Source organism: Poecilia reticulata, linkage group LG5, assembly GCF_000633615.1.
Source record: "Poecilia reticulata strain Guanapo linkage group LG5, Guppy_female_1.0+MT, whole genome shotgun sequence".
Taxonomy (NCBI): Eukaryota; Metazoa; Chordata; class Actinopteri; order Cyprinodontiformes; family Poeciliidae; genus Poecilia; species Poecilia reticulata.
Window position 1 is genome coordinate 10,486,927 of NC_024335.1, and position 27,505 is coordinate 10,514,431.

The 27,505-nt window shown below is 39.4% G+C and overlaps 1 protein-coding gene across 2 annotated transcripts; it reads right to left on the reverse strand.

Annotated features, from left to right (window-relative positions):
• Positions 1-788: 788 nt before the first annotated feature.
• LOC103464669 (proto-oncogene tyrosine-protein kinase Src) lies at positions 789-26,888 on the reverse strand. 2 transcript variants are annotated; one of them, XM_008408920.2, is made up of 13 exons: positions 26,474-26,888; positions 15,031-15,312; positions 12,657-12,756; positions 11,533-11,550; positions 9,936-10,034; positions 9,627-9,730; positions 5,872-6,021; positions 5,623-5,778; positions 4,848-5,027; positions 4,626-4,702; positions 4,390-4,543; positions 4,170-4,301; positions 789-3,302 (listed from the first exon to the last, which is right to left on the reverse strand). In XM_008408920.2, the coding sequence occupies exons 2-13, from the start codon at positions 15,302-15,304 to the stop codon at positions 3,094-3,096; spliced, it is 1,653 nt and encodes a 550-aa protein (XP_008407142.1). In that variant the 5' UTR covers positions 15,305-15,312; positions 26,474-26,888; the 3' UTR covers positions 789-3,093. The 2 variants fall into 2 exon arrangements, with proteins under 2 accessions (XP_008407142.1, XP_008407143.1); XM_008408921.2 differs by lacking the exon at positions 11,533-11,550.
• Between the last annotated feature and the right edge of the window lie 617 nt (positions 26,889-27,505).

The window sequence follows — 27,505 nt, forward strand, 5'->3', positions numbered from 1 at the left end:
AAACAAGCCCAGCGTTTTGCATTGAATCATCAACTTGTAGCATTCACTCCTCCTGGATAAGCATCCAGCGACAGTAGACAATCACTTCACAGTTGTGTTGTTGACTTTACAGCCTCATGCATATTGAGGATGCGTATGGCAACAGTGGAGAGGAAGAAACTCCCCTTTAACAGGAAGAAACCTTCAACAGAACCAGAACCTGGCGCAGTACACGCAGCCGTCGGTCATGACCTACTGGGGGTTTGAGAAAACGGAGCAGATATACAGAAAACAAATGGATTAACTGATGTAGGAGTAGTTTCCATGCAAGAGAAAAGTAAAAAGCTTAGCAGCAGGAGAAAAAGCATTTAGTTGTTGGCAGCATTATCTCAGCTGATGAGGTTTAAATTGAGGGACATTGTTCAAAATTGGCACATAAATGATTTATCATATTAGTAGATTTATAAGATAATCTTTGAGATAACTTTTTTTTGCCACATGGCATTATTTTAAGATTATTTAATGCCACATGGTCACTGATTCCTTTACATTTATACCTTCAATTAGAAAAACCTACCAACACAAGTTCAGCTGCTCACCGACATCAAGACAAGCTTAAGCTTCATCTGGTGTGTCCATCCAGGCGGTTTCTCTTCATCTCAGCTTTATACACTTTAATCTTTGAAAAACGTCAACCCTTTAAGGAAAGCAACAGGTTTTAACACTTCTTCTTTTCAATGCACATAGTTTTCTGATCTGAAGATTTTCCCATGGCATGTTAAAGTCGTCAGCACAAACCCTTATCAAAACACATTTCAAATATAATTTATTGCACATTTAAAGATCAACGTAAAGTGGCACAATACCTATATCAATCCCGTTACATAAAAACAAAAATAGATGAAAGAAGTCCTTACAAAATGCTCACACCGTCATTGATCATTGATTTTGACTTTAGAACAAAATGGCTGTGAAGTTGCAGGAATGCAAGACTGAAACTGCATAGATTTATAAACAATTGAAGTAAATAATGAAGGGAAGAATGAGACGCTTATTTAAATATGACACATAAAATCCAGTCTGACCTAAGAGTTAGTCATTCTGTCATAAGCCTGCTTACTTCCCCATTGCTCCAGTGACTTACTGGTGGCTCAGTGTCCACATAGATGGGGTAATTCCCAGTCTAAAAAAAGAAAAGCACAGATTACACAAAAAGCTCTCGGCCAATTGTGAATTGTCCTTTGAAAGATAAAGAAACAGAAGTTACAAAAACAAAAAGTGAATTTTGTTTCAGCCCTGTTTACAGTAGGACATCAATATCAGTTAATCATTGATTAGGCGTGTCAGTGTAAAAACCTCAACAAAGAAGCAAAACAGAAAAAAAAGCTACACAAAAAACATAACATGATCGTCACAGTCATTTGATTAAGATAATATTTACATCTTTGACCTTATCATTAATATCATATGGTAACATCACAACCCACACCACTTCCCTGTGGTTTCAGCATCAGACTGGTTGTTGAAATTAGTCATTGTCGGGATGGTTTAGCAACTGTTGGCGGGACTCCATGTCTTATTGCTGCATGGTTTATGTCGACTCTGCAAGCAAAACAAAACAAAACAAAAAAACAGCTCTTCTGCTCTAAAGTGAAGTGTGAAGCAGCCTAAATAGCTACAATATGTACAGCAGTGGAGTGACCCAGAAAAATGAGAACTTTCTCTGTAAATGATCCCGGAATCTCAGCAGAACTTTTAATGAACAGAAGGATATAAAGCCTAAGCAAAAACCAACCAATAGTCAAGAAAAGACGAGCACAAAAGCATGCCAATAAGCTTCAAAATAAACTCAAACAAAGATTTATTAGTTTTACCTGATCAGAGGTTTATCGGTTTCTTTAGGGCTTCCAAGTTGCATATTTTATTAATCATGCATGGTTAAAAAAACCATCTGTTACTCAGCTAATGTTACAAGGTTGTTCTACCAGCATAACAGCTTATATGTACATAAGCAAGAACTTCATTCCTCATGTTGAGTTAGATATTTACCACTAATATGATTGGTCAGATACCTACACACAGAACTGCTTGACTGAAGTTAACCAATTCATTTCTTAGAAATTTGTGCTGTGATATCTATTAAAAATGCCCTTTAGCGCCTCTGAGCGCCAATCCTTTGGGATTTTTTTCCAGCTAATTGAGATCAATCAAAACAATACGCATTCAGGCACCACCTGCATCAGAGTCGTTTTAATGGAGGTTTGGAACCAGCATGATTAAACAGGAGAAAAAGGCCTCAAACGTCACAGAACCCGACCGTCTGTCCTGCCAATCACTGATCGGGATTTTACCAATTTTGTCTATTGAAAAACACACACACACACACACACAAAATAAAGCAAATATAGCAAGTTTGTCTGATATTAAATGCTTTCCGCCACGGGAAACAGGCTGGCCAAATAAACCGAACGATAAAGATGCAGAGTTTCAGAGCTGAGACACTTTAAAGAAGCAGCACTTGAAGAAAACTGGGGAGAAACTGAAAGACTGAGAGGGAGAGAAAAAGGAAGAGCGGCAGAGCAGATATAGAGAAGGAGTTTTCCTTTGGCACCTGAGCCACAGTGGTAGCGCTCTTGTGTGGGTGGAAAAGGTATGACATGATGGAAAGAGATGGAAAAAGGGCGAGTTCACTCAAAACGGGTCATAATTAATTTGAAGTTTTTTCTCTTTCCTTCTTCTCCTCATTGTGAAGTTTGTTCTTTATGCACCGACTATCTGTGTGTCCTGATTTGGTTCCTCTTCACATCCGTTGCACCTCACATAAACATTTACCTGCAAGTCTCTCAGTTTGATCCGAGTCGGAGAATAACCAGCGGGAGAACTTGGGTCGACTGTGATGGCTCCCAGAACACCGGTTTCTCCGGGTTGTTCTGCAGCAGTTCCTGTACGGCACACAGAGGGACTTCTGCAGCTTTCGGTCTCGGTTTTGTTTCCACTGAAGAAGTTCCTCTCAGATTAGTTTCACAGTCTCAGATCCTCCTCTGAGGTCGGTTAGTGCAGATCATTCAGTGCTGAGGCCCCACTCCCCATTCGGGTTCGATACAGTTTGCGGTTCTATAGGTTCTCCCCAGGCTGATACTGGGGTTCTGTGGAGGTGAAGTAGTCCTCTAGGAAGCCCTGCAGGTACTCAAATGTAGGCCTCTCTTCAGGATCCTTTCTCCAGCAGGAAAGCATGAGGTCATGCAAGGAAGTGGGGCACTCTGCTGGGCAAGGCATCCTGTAGCCACGCTCAACCTGGTCAAGCACCTCTCGGTTAACCATACCTGCAAAGAGAAACAAGAAGTCACTTCAGGAATTCTTACACCTAATTACAGTAAGTCTAGGTTAACCCATTTAAAGTAGATCTAATGGATTCAGTTAGTTCCATCTGCAGCGTCAACATATGCTAGAGGTTTATCTGCACATAAAACGGCAATCAATTCAGTTATTCTTTTCTAATTGGAAACGATTACTGTAAGGGAGTTCTCACACCTGACGGTCTTGTAGACTCTGTTTGATTGGGGACCAAAGTTCCAACATTTGTTACATTTTCAGCTGGTGTGTTTGCTTTCACACTACATGATCCAAACTGTGCAGTTTGGATCATGCAGGCTCGCCTGTGGGGGCGCTGCACCAACAACCACTAAAGGAAACTACACAAATACCTTTGAAGAAGACACCGAGCGCAAAATGGAGTGGCATTAGATTTTAACGGTTGTAGGATTTCTTAGACTCTTGTGTTCGTTTTGGTTCTATTTACAAGAATGCGGTCCACTTCCTGCTTTTTGTGTACTCTCTGGTCTGCTTGGTGCTGATATATTCACTCGATCTGAGTCAGAATTGACTTCAACTGAACCGAGACCAGAGTTAGCTTTGTTGGTCTGCAACAGAGTTTGAATCCTGACCATGCGTTGTTATACTCTCCCTGTTCATGCACAGTTTTGAAAACATCACTGGTCCCTCTAAGCTGTTCTTGGGTAAAGTATGTGTGTGTATGGTTGGTTGTTCTATGTTGCCCGACTGGTGACCTGTGTAAGGTTACCCCCCTGCTTGCCCAATGATGCCCACCAGCTCCCAAGAACTCTACAAGGATAAGTGGAGAACGGATGAAGGCAAGTGTAGAAGAGTTTGATCTTAAGCAAAGCTTTTACCTGGATAGGGAACTCGGCCTTTGGTTGCGAGCTCTGTGAGAAGCACCCCAAAGGACCAGACGTCTGACTTTATGGTGAAACGGCCATACAGCGCTGCCTCTGGTGCAGTCCATTTGATTGGAAACTTGGCACCTGAAAAAATGGAAATTAAATTAAATACTCAAAAACACAACATTCAACATTGTTCCAGTTTTTGATTTTGATGGTAGTGATGACTTACCTTGCCTTGCTGTGTACTCGTTGTCTTCAATCAGTCTTGCGAGACCAAAGTCGGCCACTTTACACACCAGGTTGTCTCCCACCAGGATGTTTGCTGCACGCAGGTCTCTGTGAACGTAGTTCATCCTCTCCACGTAAGCCATCCCGGCAGCAATCTGAGGGAACGTACAGGACCTTACACAGACTCCTCCCTCACATGAAAACAAAGGAAAACCTAATGGATGTTCAGGGGTTTACCTGAGCAGCCATGTCTACCAGCTGTGGCAGACGGAGCATCTTTCCTGCATCTCCTTTAAGGAAGTCCAGTAGGCTACCTGTGAATGCGGAGCAACACGGCATTCCTTAAAGCTGCAAGAATATTCATTTGCATTGCCAATTATACAGTTAAACTGCTTATTTCAAGTGTCAGAAACATAATTTTCAAGCCCACTTAAGATAGAGTAGTCCTTCCCGAGTTACCTTGACTCATATACTCTGTCACAATGTAGATGGGCTCCTCAGACACAACGGCGTACAGCTGGACCAGCTTCTCGTGCCTCAGCTTTTTCATGACCTGTGCTTCCTGCAGAAAGGCCTCTGGAGACATAGTGCCCGGCTTTAAGGTCTTAATGGCTACCCGCGTTGTACCATTCCATGTTCCTGTCAACAAAACAAGAACTTCAACTCATAAAGAACAGAATCGGTTTGTTTTACAGAAATATACAGTATGTGTATTAAAGGGGATGTGTTATGCAAAATTCACATTTTGCATGTTTTTTGTTCTTCCAACTGGATCTCTACTGGTTCTTAAAACAACCCAAGTATTAAAGACACCCAGCTGGCTTTTGCTCGTAAGTTAATGTTTGTTTGGTATCTGGGAAAGACCCGTTTAAAAAACCTCTGAAATTTTTTCAGTCAAGATGTTTACAACCGTTCTCAGGAGCGTTTCACTGAGAAATGGTTCATATGATGAGGTCAGCAGAAGCCCAGTTCCACCAGGTGTTTGCTGATTGCTACTACCACTAGCCTGAAGGAACCAGGCATTTAGGATCCCGGGAATGGCTGCCACGGGAGATTAAAGGATTTCTCAATCATGCATGAAGGAATCAAAACACTACTCAACATATTTTCAATGAGGGAATAGCATTATAGCATGACGTAAAGCTCAAACAAGTTGATTTTTACATAATACACCCTTTTAACGACTCTCCTGGGATATATATTAAACCATGTCCGGTAGAAGAGAGATGCCTACCCATCCAGACTTCTCCAAAGCATCCCTGTCCGAGTTTAACATCCAAGCGGAGGGACTCTCGAGGAATCTCCCAGGCATCCCTGGCCAAGCCTTGCGTCTGAGGTTTGGCCACTGGACACACATCCGTCAGAGCATGACACAACCCATCTGAGTGCTCTGAGGAAGAAAGGAAAGGAGACAAGGTGAAAAGGCAGAGTAAGGACAGTAGTGTTGTCAGAGGTGAACCACCAGCACTGTCTGAATACTCACTGCGGTAGTGGAAGACTAGTTGCTGTAAGCTGGTGAACTGGGTGCGAGAGGTGATGTAGAAACCTCCGCTATCCAGCTTCCTGATCTTGTAATGTTTTACATTGAGGCCTTTGGTGTTGTCATAATCCAGCACTGACAGGCAGTACGCCCCTGTGGGCAAAAACAAAACAACAGACGGAGATGGATCAGAACAATAAAACCAGGCGGCTCTGAGACGCCCCGACAGCTGCTCTGAGGAGTTTCCTACTGGCAGCGCCAAAGATCGCCAACCATCCAAAATGTTGTCCATTCAACGTCTCTGTACTGAGCCGGGCCAGCTACAACTCAGTCATGTGGGACTGGGGACAAGATCCAACTAAACATGAAAAAAATCCAACTTTACATGAATAAGAATGAGAAAGAAACGGGGCAGAGTAGATGCAGAGTAGAAATACTACTGCAAATCTTCACAACAGCAGAGAAAAATGTGTTGATGTCAAGGAAAGGCAGAAAAAGAATGAAAGTTGTAGGTGGATCATCATTAGTAAACAATTCAGTAATAATAATAAAAAAGATTGCATATATATATATATATATATATATATATATACACACACACACGCACACACACACACACACACACACACACACTTTTGGAGATTTGATTTTAAACCCCCAGCATTTACTGAGGCAGTGTTTCATGTAAAATAATTAAAAACCACTGCTCTACATGATTTTGATTCATAGACGAAATATCCAAGTGAACACTTTTAAAATTTAAAATATTATCTCCCAAATATGATTTAATTTTTAAAAGAAAATCTTAAAGAAAAAGCCACATTTTAGAAAGAGCCTTTCAGCGCACACTTATGTTTCTGACCATCTATTCCACATGAATTCCTTTTTGTTTGAGGGTGAAAACAATCAAGAATGATTGTGAATGCTAAGGCTGCAAGGAATTATGGGAAAAACATCATCTCCTTTGATTGCATGAAAGAGGAGCCAATGCTAACGGAGATGACAAAAGGAGCCACTGAACCTCCTTTCGTTGGCATTGAAAGGATTGGAACAGGCTCTTATCACGGCTTCCATACAGATACTTCTGGGTCATTATGTTTCGTTAAGGAGCTTTGAAAGCACAGGAAGCAATTCAGCTGCATCCTATATTTACTTACACAGTCGGTTCCTGCTTCTCAAGCTAGCATTTATTAGCACATGAATTCGAACTGCACTAAACCACAGATCATTTGTCTGGCACTCGTGATCTTTACTACTTTAAGAAGGTTAAGGCAAATAAAACATCAGCTGTGCAATTGAGTAGTAAATATAATGGGACAAACAGCAGAACAATAAAATTGTTGCTGAATATTCAGAAGACTTTATTGGAACAAACAAAATGAATGAAAGATCTAAATTATATTTGCCAATAACTATCCTCCATTTTGGAGTTTTGAGCAGATTAAAATCCATCACTGGTGGTTTAGCACCTTCAGCTACTGCTAAATATTTCAACAAAGTGCAATCTCGATTTAAATCCATTAAATTTGTGGGAATTTAGGAAAGACTCAAACCGATAAAGTAGTAAAGAACTAGTAAATGAAACATAATTCAGCTAAAAGGAAAAAAAAGGTTTTTGGATCTGATTCAGACACTGACCCATCATTGGACACATTCTTTGTACAGAGAAGCTGAAGAGAAAACAAAATCAATCACTTTTTATCTCAAGATTTGTTGACTGATCTCATCTCCCTGGCAGAAAATAAAAATATCTAGGGCAGAGAAGTTAAAGCTCCCAGTGTACATCCAGCCTGCACCCCACATGGCATCTTCAGAGCAGCACGTCTCCACCAGTTCAACACTCACTTGCTGTCCAAATGTAGCTTGAATTTAATTTTTCCTGGAGTGAGGCTTCAAGCAATTTACAATCTTGGCCAATCGTGGAACATTTGGAATATGAAAGTAGAATAAGTTTCCAAAGACAAAATAAAAATCCAATAAAGCCTAAATGATTGATGTAGGCAGTGTGCGTGCAGCGTGTGCAGCGCAAAGATCAGATTTTTGTTGCCGTCTCAACATGTCAGCAGCATGCTCCTGCTCATTTCGGTCACACAGAGAACCTAACATTTGACAGCTAATACGGAACTTAACCTAAGGCAACAAATCTCCTGCCAGAGCTCCTCCTGCTCCTCGATCCTCCCCTCTTTTTTCTCTGATTTGCTTATTCGTAGTTCTACACGCTCTCCTCAAGCCCCTCTACCACCGTTGTTCTTCTTGTGTGTGTGCGTGTGTGTGTGTGCGTATACTGCGACTTACAGCCAGAGGGGGTGAATCCAGCACCCTTCAAGGCTGACCTAGTTAAGGGTGAATGATTCACCCCTATCCATTCACAGGTCCAACCCACTCCAGTCCTTTTATTTATCCCCCCAGACTTTCAGAAAAACAAGCCTTTCAAGAGCCCTCCTACATCACCGAGACTAGATCTGACTGCAGATTTTAAGAAGAAGATGCAACAACTCCGTCACGAGCTCAAAGAACAAAGCAGTGAGCCAAAGGCTGAAATAAAATAACTTAATTACGGAGCTGCTGCCTCTTAAACGTCGTCCCTTAAGATTTACTCATATCATGTTAATGTAATCTGTTGGGAACAGTTGCCTTTTTCACACTGTTTTAACACATGCCAACTTCTTAACAACCTACTTTTTTTTTACATATTAATCTGTGCAACTCATCAGGGAACAAATGAATTCATGCTTATAACCAACCAAAACATTTTTGCACACAAACAGCAGTGATGTTGAGGAGAAGGTGGAGAAGATTCAGGTTTTTTCCCACAGTCTCCATTCAAACATTAATGGTAGGGCATATTCTGCTGCGGATGTGCTCTCACAGTGTGAAATAACAAGAGGGGCTGCAGGGCATCACTGAAAAAACACTAAATCTTACCAAGTATTTTTGTCTTCTAGTGCAAATATCCTAGTTCAATTTACTAGTAACTTTTTAGCAAGATATAGGGGTTTGTTTTAAGTAAATAATTCCTTAATATTGATCTTAAGTACTATTTCCACTGGTGTAAGACATATTTCCCATGTTATAAGTGAAATAATCTGCCAGTGGAACCAGGACTTTTTATTAATATTCAAGAATTATTGACCTAAAACAAACAAACTGGTGCGTCTTGCTGAAAAGCTTCTTGTGAGTTAGTTTAGTCTTATTTCAAATATTCTAAGATATTTGCACTAAAAACTAAACATTTGGCAACATTGTGTGTTTTTTGTATGATACAAGCTGGATTTTGGACAAAGCATTAGTGAAAAATCGCTTTAATTTACAAAAATTTCACATTAAACTGAACATTTTTTTGGAGAAAAATCTTCCACACGTATATTTCTGTCCAATTAGCACCACATTTACCAGAGGTTCTATTTAAAATATTTATTTTAAAGACGCTTCTTGGCTTCAAAATATAAGATTTCGACACTTAAAAGAGCTGACAAACTTATTTTCCCTCTTAATTGTCTTGTTGCTACCGGACTAAACCCGACGCTCAGCATTTTCTTAATGAGATCTCAAAATGTAATATCGAGTTTTAAACAATCATTTGTGTTTTTCAAGCTTTTGCCTTGTAACATGCTCTAAATTGGGCAGTATATACCGAAAGCGGCTGATTTATGACATCATTATGAGTCGTCGCAGATGAGGCCATTAGTCCTAATCCTGATGATGGATCTTAATGACGACTGCAGCCAGTGAAGCAAAGCCAGAGTCTGCTCTCTCACCTTTCGTGGTCTCGCTCTCCCTCACCAGGAAGGTTCCTCGTCGGTTCTGCGGGTTCAAAAGGAGCCTCTCCGAGTCACGTCGAGTGATCTTCCCGAAATACCACCTACCGAAGTCGGTCAAAGAAAAGGAAAGATCAGAGGAAACTCTGGCTGAGCTGCTGAAAAGAACAGGAGGAGCTCGACCTGAATTACAAACATGCATGCATTCATTACTATAATGCACATATAACCACTTTCAAATAATACGTAGATGTGGGTGAGGTAAAAAAAAAATTGAACTGCGAGAGTGGCACAGAAAAGGTGTTATACTCTTCAGCTTGGATGGAGTCGGACGGAGCCACGTAGTTGCTGGGGATGTAACCGCTTTCTCCTGTTGTGAGCGAGCGAGCGAGCCACCAGTCCCCTTCTCTACAGGACGGAGGACAGAAAGAGCCAGGAAGTTAGAACACAAAAACAAAAAAGGAACAAAAAATTTATGAGGAGCGGCACAAAATAAACCTTGAAAAAAAAAAACTGCATGGTGTGACGTAAAGGACGTTTTTTTTCTTAGATTTAGTTATTTTCTTCTTTGTATCGTTGTATTCAAGATGTTATCATGCTGTATAGATGCTAAATAAACAGTGTCTTTACAACAACTTCTTTGACTGAAAAATGTATACAGTTATGAAAACATGTTTACTGTGTTTGTACATCTGTTAATTCAGACCTGAACTGGAGCATTGAGTGGTTCCCATAACTTACATTTCCTGTTCATCTATCAGTCATATCAAATGTCTGCATGAAAAACGTTGCTGGACTCATATAGAGATTATCATTTGACTTTTAAAATTACAAGTGTAGTTAGCATTACCTCCTGTGTAACTTTGTCAGTGTTCGCTTTGTAAACTAGAAATATTTGGAGTTCTTGGTGAATGTCATAGAAATGTATAAAAACATCTTGAACTTTTTCCACATTTTGCTACGTTACAACCACAAACATGTTCACTCTGTCACAGACCAGAGACAAACCAACACAAAGTAGTGAATGTTTGGAATGAGGATGGAAAATTATGCACTGCTTTTCAAAAAGTAATAATAAAAAAGTCTAAAAAGTGTGGTGTGCATTTTCTGTATTTTCAGCTGCAGGTCCTCCACAGACTTTCTTCTTTGTAAAATATAAGTCAAATTGGATGGATGGTATAGTATGTGAAAAACAATCTTCAGCTGTATTATTCACTGGATTTTATTTATTTGTGGCATTTTAAAACACGTATACATAGATGACTTAACGTATTCTATTATTTATTGAAAAAAAAGAGGGAAATTTCCTTCGGCATCTATGAATTACTTTGTGTTGGATCATCGTATAAAAAGTCCAATAGACTACACTAAAGTTTGTGGATGTAAAGGGGCAACATTTAAAAACGTTACAAAAGTTTTCACACATTCCTATATGGACACCAACCCTGTTTTTTAAGAAGCAGGACTTCATCATGAGTGGCTTAGAGGCCATTTTTATGTATTATTTGTGAAACATATGAACAATTTGTTCTGGGTTTAGTAGTTTAACAAAGTTTCCCTCTTAATTGTTGCGTTCCAAACTGTCTTACAACTTATACCATATTTTGTGACACCAGGATAGTTTTAGATGACAAAGTAAGAGTGAAAACATGATTATGTGAAGAACCTGAACACCAAAGTTCAAAGAGTGATGAGAAAAAAAATAAAAAAACATAACCCAGGTAAGCTTCTACTCCGCTGATTTACATAATAAATCTTTTTATGTACCGTAGAAAACTACTTTAGGTGTGATTTCAGAAAGAACTTTGTGGTTTAACAAAGAGACTATCCATTTAAACCCACGTAATAAATAAGTAAACACAGAAAAGGGACAGAGCAAAAGGTTGCATGAGGTAACAATACTGACCTGAAGCTGTACTTTTTCCTAGGAGAAACCATGAAGCATGAGAAAGGAAGAGAGAAAGAGAGATAACAGACACAGCAGACGCATCAAAACACAGCAAAGAGACAAAGCACAGCGAGCAGCACAGCAGAGGAAGGAGCTGGACACGCTGCAGGACTGCAACGTCCATTTTATTCCGTTTTTAATCTGATCAAATAAAACAAAACCTTCATAAACACAGAGCAGACAAATGCTTTGCTTTTTTGTCCTTAAAATATTTGGCTTTAAAATGCAAATTTTGTCTGCAGAACAGATTTTATGGCAGAAGAAGATAGAAAAAGTGCAAAACATCTGTATGTGGACGTCTGGAATGTCATTTCTTAATTTCAATATTCACTTTCTTCTTTACTTCTCACTAAAACAACTCAAGAGTTCAATATGTGCTGGGAAGTGAATTTTTCAGGTGGAATCTGCACCGAAGAACTGCGAGGCTGCGTGTCAGCGTGACGTGCTCTTTTCGAAGAGTCTTAAACATTACGAGGATGGCTGCGGCCCAAAAGGAAGCAGGACACATTTAAAATGCTCTTCTCCTCCGCCTCAGTAAACAGAAGGGAGGGTTTGCTCCTCCGTCCCCAGCTCCAACCCTTCACTGTGGCTGTTCATTTCAAAACAAAACGGCTGAACTCACAGGTACTGCCTCAAGAATCTGCATCAGAACAAATGCATGAGGAAAATGCAAGTATTAGAGAGTAAAACCTGCATTCCTCAGTTTGCTAAATGATAGCTTGCTGTTATTAACCGTCTGGCTGACTTTTGGAGTCTACCTTGGGATAATGTGTGTGTGCGTGTGTATGCAATTATCTGTAATAGCACACATCCAGCATATGAGAGTAGAAAAGTGGAGTCGGGCATCTCATTTTGTGGCCTAAAATCAGCTGGAAAGCCAATCATTCAAGCGACAGACTAGACGGATGTGCTCAGTTACTGTAATGATTATTCCCATCATAATCTGACCCAAATGTGTCATAGAGATCCCGTCGAAACCTCGGGAAACGGTGACAGCTCATGAAACAGAGCCTTACCGCGTCTCTTTTCAGGCATCTATTTATTTCTGCAAAGGAGTGATGGAAACGGCTGTAGACGCTTACGTGTTGTTCACAATCTGCAGCCGGTCGCCTTTCCTGAAGGTCAGGTCGCTCACTGTCCGCGACTCGTAGTCGTACAGCGCCACAAACGTAGTGACTCCTCCTGCAGGAAAACCAGGAATGTTTATTTAAACAAATGTAACTGAAGACTCAACAAAAGGACAGAATTATTTTGCCTGAAAGCCTTGAATGACGTGTTTTTTTTAAATTTATTTAGACTTGGTTGTATCTGTGAAAAAAAACCATTTGCCAGTTTAATAGATTAACACTCAGACTGTCTCTGGCTGATCTTTTCTAGAGGACATTGATATAATAAAAGTTATTTTCTATATTTGAGCAGGATTTTGTGCTTGTAGGCTTCAACAAATCAGATATCTAAACCCAAGCCCTCCAGCCACTCATCGATTAGCTCATTAGATGCATGACAGACCGTAGTAGTTAGGAAGGCTGCTGCTGATACACCAGCAGGTCATTTTCTCTGCATGAAGCAACATTAACCCAACCATCTGGTTGGTCCAGACAGCTTAAACATTCCTGGGTGAAAACTGGACACTGCAGCAAATCAAGCTAAAATGTTAAAAACAAGCTTTCATGTCTGCTTGGAGAAAAAAATAACAATTTAAACCAATGTTTTTTATTATGTAGTTTCTGAACAGTTATGAATGCATATATATATATATATATATATATATATATATATATATATTTTTTTTTTATTAAGTGACCTTGTCACATTTTTTTTTTGAAACCTCTAAAATGACCAATCACCAATAAGCAGATATATATATACCTATAATTTTTGTCTGGAAAAACAGAATGGTAAGGTTCTTTTTACATTTTTAGTCACTCTCTGTAATATTCTGTGCTTTTATTTCTCCTTTTTTACTTCTACTTCTTTGCACCCTGGTTATCAAATATAAGCTGTCAGCAGAAATAAACTCACTCTAATCACTTTTTAGATTTTACATATCTGGACAAAGGCAAGTCTGTCCTGGGTAGGCCTGTCACAATAACACATTTTGCTGGGCGTTAAATTGAATTATTGCATTATTACGCCACTTTCAAAAATCCATAAACTTTCATTTCAAAAGAACATCTAACAACTGAAACAACAAATTAAATGGATGCTGAAGTTTCTGTAAACAAAATTGCTCTTCAAAAAAGGGGCTAGTTGAGACCAATGCACCCGACTGTCATCTAGTCTTTAGTAGAGCGAAATAGACACGAGAGAAAACAATCATGCAAATGCAAATTATCAAGCTCAATTTAATTTATTAAGCAATTAATTGATTTATTGCGACAGGCTTAGTCCTGGGCTCAAATACCAGATGGGAGTTTCTGCATGAAGACTGCATGTCACCTGGATGCATCTAGGTTTTCTTCAGGCACCACAGTCCAAAACATGCATGTTGGGTTAATTTAAAAGTGTGTGTTTGTTTGTGTGTGCGCGCATGGCTACTTGTCTCGTTTCTTTATGTTGTAAATTAGCAACCTGTCCAGAGTGAACCTGCCTCTCACCTAACCACTGCTGGAGATGCACTACAGTCTATCTGTGACCTCATCAAGGATTTTTACATTTCAGAAAAACAAAAAATTACTTTATTTTAGCAACTTGTCTGCTCCCATCCATTCATCTTCTGCTTATTGAAAGGTAAACCCAGACGTCCCTGTGCATCCTGTGGCTCTTTGGACCTAATGGCTCCAAGTAATTTGGTTAAAACCCTGCTGTATGTATATCTTTGCTTAAATATAGATACCACAAATGCATATTTCAGCAGTTTTTCATGGCATATTTTCTGCATAAAATTTCCACAACAAAATTACATCATAACTACGAATGATATTTATTTCTTGCCATTACATTGGAAACAAAGTACTTTTGTGTACCTCGTTTCCAACAATCAGCATCCAATAGAAGAAAATGTGTCCATCATGTTTTTACAAACATTTTATGTTAATCTTGATATTAAAACCTAAAAGTATTTTTTTTTCTCTAAATGTGATGCAGCATTTGTTGGACTCAGGGATAAAATTGTTGGTAAAGATTGGAGACCTGTGATCTGTCCTGTTTTGATGAATCCCAATGTGTCAGCTCTGTCTACTCTGGGCTCTTATTAGACCCCTACATGAATTTAATTAGGATGCAGTTTTTATATTCACTGGGAGACTTTGATCGTTCTGATTTACAACCATTTTGAATTTACAACCAGCTTTCCCCCCTAATTTCAGCCAAGCTTCAGTACTTAAACAGCTTCACACTAAAGTCCAGAACAAAGAGGAATTCATGGCAGAGTTAATGATTACAAGGTGCTCCACTTCAATTGTTGTGAAACGAGTTCAATCAAAACCTGTCCAGCAGCATGACGTGTCCCCCTACCTGACAGAGGTCCTCTCTGAGGTGACGTTACTGTTCCAGTGTGGTCCACCCCTCCGAACAGACTCAGCTCTGGGGTGTTTGTCGGGGCGTGTTGGTGCTGCCCTTGGTACCTCGGCCTGCCTGTGCCGACAGCAGGGCTTCGGTTGGGGGTCTGCGTCTGCTGGGAGGGGCCCAGGTGGTGGAAGTGTCCGCTGTCGGAGCCTGTGCCTATGGTGCCATCCAGGCTCATGGAGCGCTGGCCCGGCTCCTTGGGCTTACTCTTGCCCGCCCCCATGTGCAGACCTAGGATGAAAACAAGACCAGTGATGAGCAAGGAAGCAGCATTTAACATCCAAAGGTGTCACAATGTGTTTATTTTAATAATGGACCAAATAGATTTGACAGGGTTATTTATAAAATTGGCTTTTTCTAACATATTCAGTAAAATTCAATAGGATGCTTTAAGTTGTATAACCTGAAGTATGAAAATACAACCTAAAACATGTTTCTTTAAAAACATAAACAACCCTCGTTGGCTCATGAAGAATGAACTAGTGTTGAGACTTCATTTTTAAATACAGTTAATTGCAAGGTCTGCAGTTAATCACATTTTAATCAAAGACGATATGTCAGCAAAATAAGCCCCAGTTTCATTTTGAAACACATTTTTGCTGCTAAATTATTGAATAGACAGACATATGAGCTAATCAACAAAGATGTATTGTTTTTAATATGTTATTCAGGTTTTTCAATCATCAAACTTGCTACAGGTTTCAGGTTTTTCATGATCATTCACTTGGCTTCTTTGAAAAAAATACTTTCAAATAAGTTTTTTTTTTCTTCAAAGAAATGTGGACTGTGAACGCTGACATTAATGTTGGGGATGTCTGGGCTGCTGCTACATGTTTAGCATTGAGATGCTACTTTAGGCTACAATAGTTTCACTGATAGGTTAACACAACTTGAACAAAACCACAGTTTTTGCCAATTTTCCATCAGGTCATTTTTTGAAGCAAAAATTAACCCACAGTGGGAGAAGAGAAGCAGTTTTGTCGTCCGACCCTTTTGTTCTCCAATGTAGCTCATGCGTCAGACTTACGGGTGTACCAGAAACACAATGTAAAGGTTCTGGCTCAGCATTATTGCATGTAAAAAAAAACGGAAAATGTAATTAATTGCGTTAAAACCTATCTAATTAGTAAATTAAAACGAACATTGTTAAAGTCCCAGCCCCAACATAAGAGGTCACATTAAATCCAGTTCTTATGCTCCACCTTTGTGCATCCCTGGAGCTTTTTCACATTCAATTAACCCCATTTGGCATACAAACACTCGGAGCTGAACAAATTACCACACACGTTTGCAATATTCAAGGTTATTCCCATCAGGTTACATCTGGTCTGAATCAATACCCATCACCAAGGTAAACACAGCGGTAAACAAAGCGAGCCATGAAGACCAGGGCTACAGCTAGTGAGCTGGCAAGGACAGAAACATGTCCAACACTTCTGCTCTGTCCTGATAAAAGCAACAAGTTGAGAGTGTGTAGTCATCAGGAGGACACAGACTCAAAAGTTCACAAAGTGGATGCACTAAAAGTTGGAGTGCCTTGCTCACACACCAGGTCCGCTCCTCCCCTTCAGCCGCGGAGCAGTGATTCATCGTGAGACCGGCTATTTCAGACCAGCTGAAACAAGACAGTCACACACACATGAAACAGCCTGGTTCCTTTGTGAATCCCAGCACTCTCAGTTCCAGACAGAGTGAATTCATATGCGTAGGTGTGTATGTGCGTTCGTGTGCATTAGCAGCTGTTCCATGGCCTCTGGGAAACAAGGCTCAACTGCACACCGACACCCCCCCCCCACCCCCAGCACAGTTGTGTCTCACATCCTTTTTTCCAAACACATGCAGGCAGCCTGGTGAGACTTTCCAACACACAGTGTCTGACAGACAGGACAGAGGAGGGTTATTAACAGACATGGAGGAAGGAACCGACTGTGGCTCTAAAAAGAACGTGTAGGTGGTTGTTACGTACTGCGCGGACAGCTGAGGCTTAGTGGGTGTTTAAAGTGTGATGTGTGAGCATAACATAATTACACAGGTATGGGGATTCTCAAAGACATGGGCAGGAACCCACTGTGAAGATGTGGGGGCGGGTAAGTCGAGTGCTCGCCAATGTGCACACTGATTTCTGAGCAAAGAAAGAATACAGGCCAGAAACCTTTGGTTCAACTTTTGCAGGAATGTAATCCAGTCCACTTTGAGTTAAAATATCTAGAGGGGCAAGGTAAAGTGGGCAAGAAACAAGACAAGTCTGAAATTATACTGTAGTTTAACAGCAGCTGCATTTCAATTGACAATATAGTTGTGCAAATTGGAATTATGAAAACAGTTTGCTTTGAAAAAAACTCACGTGTTTTGATAAACGTTTTTGTGCTAAGATGAAGTGGTTTTCCAGCTGCGTCAAAATGAAAGTATTTCGCAAAACTGCAATGAAAACACGTTTTTCACATCACCTGAGTTGTGTTATTAGCAACCGGATGTTACTGCTGGCAAAAAAAACCTAAGACAACAAGAAGTGGGAGAAGGATGATGGTTTTTAATGACTTATTGTGAGAGATTTTAATTGCATTTCTTATGTATCGGAGACACCAACCTCACCTGTGAAATTATGTTATTTATTTTTTTTTTTTTTTACAGCGGAATATTGACAAGGTTTTTATCACATTTGTAACAGAGGCACTTATACAACACCTGCATTAAGGCAGTAAATACTGCAAGACAAAAGTAATGGACTTTATGTAATTATTCCTGAAATGACCATAATAGGTGACAATAAGAGAATTATAGTTTGAAGGTTCCAGAAGACTCAAAGAAGATCTCAAGTCTTCATGAAATCAGATTAAAAACTGAAATGTTCTTATATTTATTCCTCAAAGTGATTCACAATTATCTTAAATGAAAATTTAAGCATATTTTGTGAAAATACGAAGTCCTGTCAGACAAAGCCTGCATGCAGTTATTGATGCATGTATAGTGCATGTGCAGCAGGATTAACTGTGTAAATCAAACACGACTGCAGCAGGACGGGGTAAATTATTCTTGTTGAGATGTCAAAAACCCTGTTTTTTAAACTTAATGGTCATTCAATAGTCTGTTCAGTAAAGACCACTGCTGCAAAAACAAAACAAAAAACAAACTGTGCCCCACACCCTGGACCATTGACTACTGACCAGACAGTGCAAGGTTGGGTTGTTTGGTAGTAAAATAATATGTTTCTAGTTTTATGCTCAGGTGCATTTTTGCCAAGCTGCAACACATATCATGATAGTTTTCAATTTTTCTACAAATCTTTGGTAATTTGTCTTAGCTGCAGACCACACTACTTACACTACTGCATTGGAGCGTAGAGAGTTTACACTAAACAGGATTTGCCTGTAAACAAGCAAGAAGACATCAACCCAACAGGGATGGAAATTTGTTTTATAGCTGCGTTCTTTTGTTGCAACCTAGAAAACAATCTTGGTCAAGAATCCTGCAGACAGTTTTTGTCTAACAAAACCTTAAAGGTCTTTCATCTCCTTTTATGTACACCCACAAGAATATCAAGATATACCACATATTTTGACCAAAAACCTGCAAAAATCTCAACAAGCACCATCAATAAGAACAAAAGAAGAAGAAGTAAAAGTTACTCATTGTCCTTACAGCTGTTGTACACTAAACCATAATCTCCAGACAACCCTGTGGGGAGCTGCTACATAGCTGGCAATTTATGTAAAAGCCTACATTATGCCAGACGCACCTGCTTGTGTGTATAAAAGGTGACCACACATACAAAACTATGAGAGGCAGAAAAAAAGAGAGCTGATGGCTATATTGGTCCTCACACCTGTGCACAGTCGGTGGCTTGCGCCTACAAGCCTGCTGACTAAAAGCTGCTGCCTAAAGCTAGTCAGAGATCATCAAAATAGGAAAACACAGGAGAGCAAGGCTGGGTTTTCAATAACAGGGCTACTGTGCAGCCATATAACACTTTACAGGAGTCACAGCCGTGAAAATCTGCCATAAGCTCTCCCCCAAACCCCCACCCTATAAAAAGTATCCCGATGATAGAAACACAAACGGTTACAAAAATAGATTTCCACTGTAGGATTTTTGCTAAATAAAGTTTGTCAAACCAGCAGAGATGAACAAGCTAGTTGATGACATCACATAAATTTAATCACCTTGTTTTTTTTTTTTGCAGAAAAGTAACTTTAAATGTAAAAAAAAACAAACAAAAAAAATCTCATCTTTAAAATCAATAATCTTCTGTTCAAGGCTGCAGTGTAGCCAAGTTCTGCAACATAACCTCTGAGTCATTACTTAAACTTCCTCTTAATTACTGCAGAGAAAAGATTTTTGGATGCACAGTAGGGCCCCGTGAGCAAGAGGAGAAAAATCTGTGAATGGACCAGTGAAGATGCTGAAAGATGTTAGGTGAAAGCCAGACTTGGGTCATGCAGAACATTTTGCAGCAGCATTTATCCAAAAACTCAGTCTGTTTGTTCCAATTCGTCAAATAATTATTTTTTTTTGTTTAAGATTTGGCAGCACTAGTGGCCTTCACAGTAATCAGACAGAAAATGGGTGGAAAGAGAAAGATATGCAGCACAGCCCCGAGGTAAGGAATCAACCTGGTCTGTTTGCTGCACCACTGCCACCTCCGTTAAGGTCTGTCCAAATGTCCAGGGTTCTGTGAGCTTCATATCACATTCCTAACTCCTCTCAGCAAAGGCAGAAGGAAAGTGAACAAAAAAATGTAACTGAAAAGACCCAAAAACATTTAACTGTCTCAATTTAACCATCTTCAGTCATTATTGAATCACTTTTAAAAAAAAATTGCAACCACAGATTGGTTTCCTACGTATGTTTTATCATACCATCTTTTAACTGCAGGCTTTTATCATCTGTATGCAATGGCTATTCAATTCAAAGACAAAATATGAACTTGACTTTATGTTTACATTGCAAATGATTACATGATTAGCTTTTTAGTGGTTTTTAGATGCTTGAATTCATTTGGTATTAACAATGTATCAATTTCTCTGTCCATGGAGAGGACAATCAGGATGGAAAACAAGCACATCAAGTCAAAGGAAGACATTGTAGAAGTAATGCAGCACAAAGGGCGCATGACTGAATACACCATTTAGACCTAATTAAACAATCTGTTCTCAAACTGGAAAGAGGTAATGATCCTTAAAATTATGTCCTAAAATACCTCATAGTCCATAGAATTGATCATTTGCTCCGGTTCCCTTCAGGATACTGGATCAACCCGAGTGCACTTGATTTTCTCAGCGACTTTGCATCCAAGCAACAGAGCTACCTCTGCAGCAGAGCCTCACACCTTTTCCAAATATGGTAATGCAATTCCCTGATATCTATAAGCACCAACATGCTGTAAGTTACACTCTGTGCACAACTGTTAGGCAAGTGTTATTTTAATTACTCACCAACCACAGTGCTGTCGCTTAATATAAAATGTCAATAAACCTCCAACACGAATGTGCAAAAGGGAAGTTTATCGTAGGAGAAAAAATTAGCCATCCTTGTTTTCAATAACAGCCGCTGTGTTTCCATTACAAATTAACTCAAATGTTTTTCTGCTAAATGTAAAAAAAATAAATTAATTATTTTGCAAATGTGGTATTGCCATTAAATAAGCAATTAAAATAACATGTGAATATGTTTGTTCATGCGATAAGTCATTAAAAACACGCCATGTCATAATCCTCCAACTACTTCCTGTTATCCTCTTTATTTTTTCAGCCAGTAGCAACTTCCAGTTATTGATCATGTGACTCGTATGACGCAAAAAAGGTGTTTCCATTGCAGTTTTGTGAAATAAACCAATTTTGATCTCATCCTAGAACTTAAACTTTTTAATCAGAAAACAGCAGATTTCCAGTAAGCAAGTTTACTTTCAAAATGTATAATTGCACAATTATATGGTCAATGGAAAAGCACCTAGAGATAAACCTTCGTTTCATAAAGTCTGTCAGTTTTTTATCTGTTGAGCACAAAGGAAGGGCTCATGACATAATGCCACACAGAGGAGTACTAGGATGTATCTGATAGAGCATTATCCTGCAGAAAAATCATTGTTTGAAACATACAGACCCCTGCTTGTAGAAAGAGTCTTCTCCTTTGAACCCATCTTCAACCCAAAAAGGTCTAACCAGCTCACCTTCAACAATACCAGCCCAAACCACAACTCCATCTTTCTAACTCGAAATGGAGGTTTATTGGACCATTCATCTGGTCCAACAAAAGTTGCTCCCATTTCATCCATAAAACCTTTTTTTTTTTTTTTTTTAATCTGTCATTTGTCTTGGTCAGGGGTGTTCAACTGGTCAAGCTTCAGCTGTCTTGGTCATGTCTCAGAGCTCTGGGCATTTTGTACGCCTCAGTGTTAAATCTAGGTTGTAGTTCTGAAACATGACAGAAATGGAAGATAACTGGTTCCTGGTAGTTGTACTCTTGATTCTTCTCAAATACTTGGCAATTAATTTGCATCCTTTTTCCTCAACATGTTTCTTGTGTCCCTGTTGACTAACTGTAACAAAATGTTTAATTTTTCTGTGATCACGCCGCATTATCTTACCAATTTCAAGATTGCTGCATCTTTCGAGAGACTTATGATCATTTTTGACTTTTCAGAGTCAGTTAAATCTCTGTTTTGGCATAATTTGACTAAAAAATAAGCATAAGCTGCCTAATAATTATGTACAGCTTGATATACGATGTTTACTTCCATTCCTTATTACACATACATCACCTGCTATGCGTAAATCCATCAGCATTCAACTTGGAGTTGGAAAATATGCCTAAAAAATGCTGATAGTGAGAATTAAATTTTTTGACCCTAAGAACACAGTGCAGAGGAAATGGGATGAATGGTGATTTAATAGGGTATACTGGATAGTGTAAAAAATATTATATAACGACTATTTTGAGATATGGTCTCAGTGAAAAGAAGGACAGAAATAAATCTTTAAAAAAAACTCTCCGTCTCTGAGCTTTTCCATATATAACAAGGGTGCAGAGGAACGTGGGAGAACCAGCCTGCATAGCACCGCTTCGACTGCCAGCGACTGCAACAAGAACAGGCACCTGAGCAGCAGGAGGGCAGGGGGGAAGGAAGTAAGGAGGGAGATGTGTGTGTGTGTGTGTGTGTGTGCGTTGTAACAAAGAGAGTGGATGCAAAACAAAAGCTCCTTCCAGCTCCTGTTGCTTTGATTGCTTCATATCTTTCATCTTATGACACTTTCAAGTATAAATCTCAAGTAACATTCAACATTCTTAGATGCTTAATGTTATGTTTCTGTTTTCTCTGCAATCTTCAGTGAATAAACTATTTTTCTAGACATCAATTATTCTGGAAAAAAACAATTATTCATGTGGCAAAGTAAACAAACATGCTTATTTCCTGAACTTTTACTACGGAGGACTAGATTAAACAACAAAACAAATCATGGTTCGCTTGGAAGATTTTCTCCGAGTTGTGTCTATCTTTAGTTCACAATGGATTTCAAGAGCTGTTTGATATCGATTCACGTTCATCAGTCCCCCCGTCTTCCTCACCGTCTCAGACCTGACTGCGTCTTATAAACTCGATGACCCATTTCTGTACATGAACTGAATACCGAGAGTGAAGAACAGAAATAATGGGAAGGAAAAGGAAGAGTGTTCAGACAGCTGAAAGGAATGCAGGTTAGGAAAGCAGGCAAGTACGAACACCTATCAAGCGTTCGTACTTGATAGGTGTACGAACACTTGTTAGTGTTCGCCTAATAGATAAAATGGCCATCTATTAGGCCACTTGTATGGCCTAATAGATGTATTAGGCCTTACAAATGGCCTAATACATCTATGCCATTTGTATTTGAGCATCAAACTGACATTTCTTTTTTAAAAGTTATTACTTATAAGGTATCCTTAAAAAAAATAAACAAAAAACTACAGCCTTGTACAGTGTCCATGAAGCAGTTTTCTGCTGATATTTATCATCTTTACTGAACATAATACCACAGCAGATTTAGGACAAATTTTAAGGATCTCTAGATCAGTTTAATGGTACAAATTATTTAAAGATTAAGAATGATTTCTACAAGGTGACATCTCCAATATGGAGTCATGGTGAAGTGATGATGACGGAGATTATTCCACTACGTTTAGCTGCGCTGACTCAAATATCATTGCAAAATAAGACATGTTTAAACAAGGTGTAAGGTCAGGGTCTTGGCTTCCTTTACTTCAGTTTCAACAAACTGTTTCAGTTCGGTGTGAGCCGTACAGTGGGACATTAAACCAAGTACTTATGAACAATGTGATAAACACGATGATGCAGTCCAATCAAGTAGTCGGTTGTCAAGGTTTTTAATCTAACAAATTAGACGTTTTTGTTCAAATAGTGTTGCAGTTAAACGTGTAGTGCCTGTTGTTCAGCAACATTTATGAACAAAAACTGCAACTAACCGTATTCATTGACCTCTGCGTCTTTAAATTTACTACAATGGTTTAGAAAAGCAAACATACGCAGTGTAACAACTGAAATATAACATTCAGCTCCAACTATTCCACGGCTTGTGCAGTTCTCCCAGAATCCTTCCAAAGTCAGCAACCATCAGCACATTAAGTACAAATTTTGAAAGATCAATATATGCAAAAAAAAGTCTTTGAACTGTGGGGATACTGTTGCGTTTGAAGGATGATGGAAAGACCTTTAAGCTATTCACAGATGACATGAGAAATCAACCCCTTTCTCACATCCAGATGGAAAACGCAACCAAAACCCACAGAAGTAAAATAAATAAATCAATGTAACATGGCCAGTTTGAACTGATTTATAGAGACATCATTCGTCATCTTTTTCTGCTCATATTTAGGCTAAAGCTTTGTTTGAAATCTTTAGTGCCACTATTTTTGTCTCCCTACTATAAGAATTTAAAGCATGACAGGAAAAAAGTGAAGAGCACTCAACTCAGTCACATCAGATCTTCTGGTCAGCTGATCCAAACCAACACACAATGCATTTCCTTCCTTCAGTGGATCCCAACAATTTAGAAGCTTAAAGACAAAACTTAAAGACGAAAACATAGAACTTGCATGGGTAGCAAATTCACCTCATCCACACAGTAGCAGTTGCCACTTTGTGCTGCAGACACTAAAGAAGCACGGCACAACGTTTCAGCTCAATGGGGGAAATTACAGTTTACCCCTGGGAATGGAGGAGAGGGAAGGGAAGTAGGATTGGTGTCCAAAGATCCAAACAAGAGGAAATGTGGACATTAGCAGAGCTTCACTCTGCTTTAAGATGCACAGAGACACAGAATACAGCAAAGAGTAAGCTAGACATGGACAAACTGTCCTTTATGATCTCTCCATTATTAACTCATGATGGTTTGGGGAGAGCAGACCTGGATGGCTTTTGGTGAACACACACAGGAAAGGCAAAAGGAAGGAGGAGTAGAGGAGGGACTACAGCACTGAGCTGATAAAATGGAAAGGAAAACTCCTCCATTCCCTCCATCTATGACTGAAGGCTCTGACAGCCGGTCGCCTGGACCACGAAGAGCGGCTGCTTCAGCCTGATTAATTTCACAGGACAGGATGGCCGGCTCATATCAGAACGGACCACGAGACATTAACTCAACAAATTCTTACTGTAATGACAGCTTGTCAAATAAACCGGTGGCTTAACAGATCTCACAATGAATAACTTTTGTGGACTCCTAATAAAACTGTTTATATTATATTTATATACACTGCTCAAAAAAAATAAAGGGAACACTTTAACATTTAAGTGAACACTGAAGTGTTCCCTTTATTTTTTTGAGCAGTATATATATAATAGAATATTATGTTAAATGAATTAAGACAAAAGCTTGTTTGATCGTTACTGAAACAATTAGGAGATAAACCAGAAAGACTTTTATACACACAGAGAAGTCTGCCAAACGGATAGCTATTTTTAAATCATCTCTAGTCAGAATATTGCAGGATAAAATGCTAAGTGAATTAAGGAAATTGGAAACCATTTCATTAAATTATTTAATTGATATCAAAGATCTGTTGTCACTGTAATGGTCTGGTACAGTGACCCGTTGTCACTTTGGCTCTGATTCTGCATCTCCAGAATCAGAACCAAACACGGAGAAGCAGCATTCTGATTTTAACCTCAAATAACCTGGAACAAACTTCCAGAAAACTGCAAAACAACTGAAACAATGAGTTGCTTTTAATGAGAGCTAAAAACCTGCCTTTTTAGAGTTGTCTGTTTCATAATATCTAAAATACTGATCAATATATTTGATGTATTTACTTAATGATGTCATTTGACACATTTTTATGTTTATTCCCGTTTCGTAATTGGTTACTGCATCATGTGTCTATGGTGTAAAACACTTTGAATTGTCCTGTGGCTGAATTGTGTTATATAAAACTTGAATGCACCCTAAAGCCATAACAAATAAATTCTCTAACAGCTTCAGATATATTTGTGAGTAATTGTAACAGTGAATTTGGCAGCACAATAAGACGCAAGATGTTACTCATGTTTGTCTGACCAGACAAACACATTGGCGTCTAAATCAACTCCAAAACTCTCCTACTCATTCACAGTAAAACCTGAACCAAGTGGATCATGGATATTAGCCACAACTAAAAAGCCCCCCAAAAGAAACTGTAAACAGATAAACTACATAATTAAAATTCTATTTCCACTAGATTAAACACCAGTTGTCAGCAAAGCTGCTTTCAAAGAAAACACGGGGTGGGGTGGCAGCTGCCTACGGGAGCAGCAGCTGTCAAACTGAATACGGGTTTGATAGAGAAGGAAAATGGAAATAAATAACATTTTACCCACAGGAAGACGTACATAGTCAGTGTTTGCTAAAGTGATTCCTACCAGGTACGTAAAATGGAATTTATGAATGAGGGACATAAAGAAACGACGCTCATGTGTCAGTCGCGGTTCCCATAAACAACGTTATTTGCGGCCTGATGAATCAAAACAGGTGCTGTTACTGCTCCATTTTGAATTTCGACGGGATTGTTGGCTTTAATTTCAGCGCACAGTCGATGTGTTGCTTTTCCCCCCTCGAGTGTTTGCGTTGGAAACAACTAATCAAACACGAACGTTGCACAGCCGCTTTGCATTTGAAGGGGTGTAGAAAGGCGTCCAAGACGAAGCCCCGACACAGATTGAATGGCACTGGCCAAATGTACGATCCACGCTGACTGAATGGCCTGTGTAACAATGAAATGCAACTCGGTGTGGGGGGTATCAGACGTGAACATGCGCTGGATGAAAAGCCAAGGTTGTTAGGTGAAAAATGCAACATATCCTCTTGGCAATATGAAAGAAAATAATAAGAAAACCCCGCTCCAAGCTGAAATGAACTAAGCTTACCTTTAACGCGTCTTCAGATTCAGCCCAAAAATCAGAGACGCACCGCCAGAAAGCCGCTCAGATCCCGGACGGCTGTCCTCATTAAAACAATAATGGAAACCTCGGGCCAGCCGCAAATCCCATTTAGCGAATTTCACTGGAGCCGCAGAAGGAGGAGGAGGAGGTCATGACGGGAGGACTGACTGCCTTCTGGAACAAGAGGGCAAAGCAGCCGGTGTTGTGCTACGGTGGGCCGGGCAAATGCCAGACTGTTCAGCTGGAGAGAGCCGACGGCGCAGGAAATTCATGCGTCGAAGCAGGAGTGGTGTAGTGAGTGAGCAGAAGACGAGCCGCGTTGGGGGGGAAGCCAGTGGATAGCGCATCACTGACGAAACATGGGAGCGAAAATATAAACCGACACGATTGAGGGTTTTTTTTTTTTTTTACGCAGTAGCGTAAACTACGTAGGGAATTAGCTTTATGCTGCGCAATGTACAGAAGATCTCCCCCCTGCGTTGGCAGGCAGGAGCAAACACACGATGTGACAGTTTTATGCCATTTAGTTGTCACGATCCGCGTAAAATTGTTTTATTTTTTGCTTAAATAAAAGTTCCGCACTTCCTTAAATCACTTCTTTCTTACGGAGAAAACTGTTAGCTTCCTTTCTGGCGAGGTAAATTGGTTGCTAAGCAACACGCTGTCCTTACGCTAAGAAACGTGACGCATTATCATTAAACTTCAAGCGATTTTATGTGGGAGAAAAACGTGAAGTAACTGCACCTCTTTAATAAAAGTATGACTAGGAAAAATAAATGTGGCACACTTTTCTATCGGGTATTTGATCAACTAATTTTATTATTAAATCATAACATTTAATATAAATATAAGACTATGCTGTATGTTATGAATATACTATCTTAATTTTTCCAAGCACTATAAAATGTACTTTCAAAGGTTGCAGAGTTCTGAAATGCATTATTTTCTTACATAAATCTCTCCTTCAATTGAATTTACACATAATTTCAGTACCCATGATTTTTTTTTTTTTTGAAA

Coding starts and splice junctions, on each gene's coding strand:
- LOC103464669 (XM_008408920.2), bottom strand. CDS start 15,304: ATGGGGGCGGGCAAGAGTAAGCCCAAGGAGCCGGGCCAGCGCTCCATG. Junction 5,028..5,622: donor CTTTGGAGAAGTCTGGATGG/GTAGGCATCTCT, acceptor TTTTGTTGACAG/GAACATGGAATGGTACAACG. Junction 4,703..4,847: donor GACAGAGTATATGAGTCAAG/GTAACTCGGGAA, acceptor CCGCATTCACAG/GTAGCCTACTGGACTTCCTT.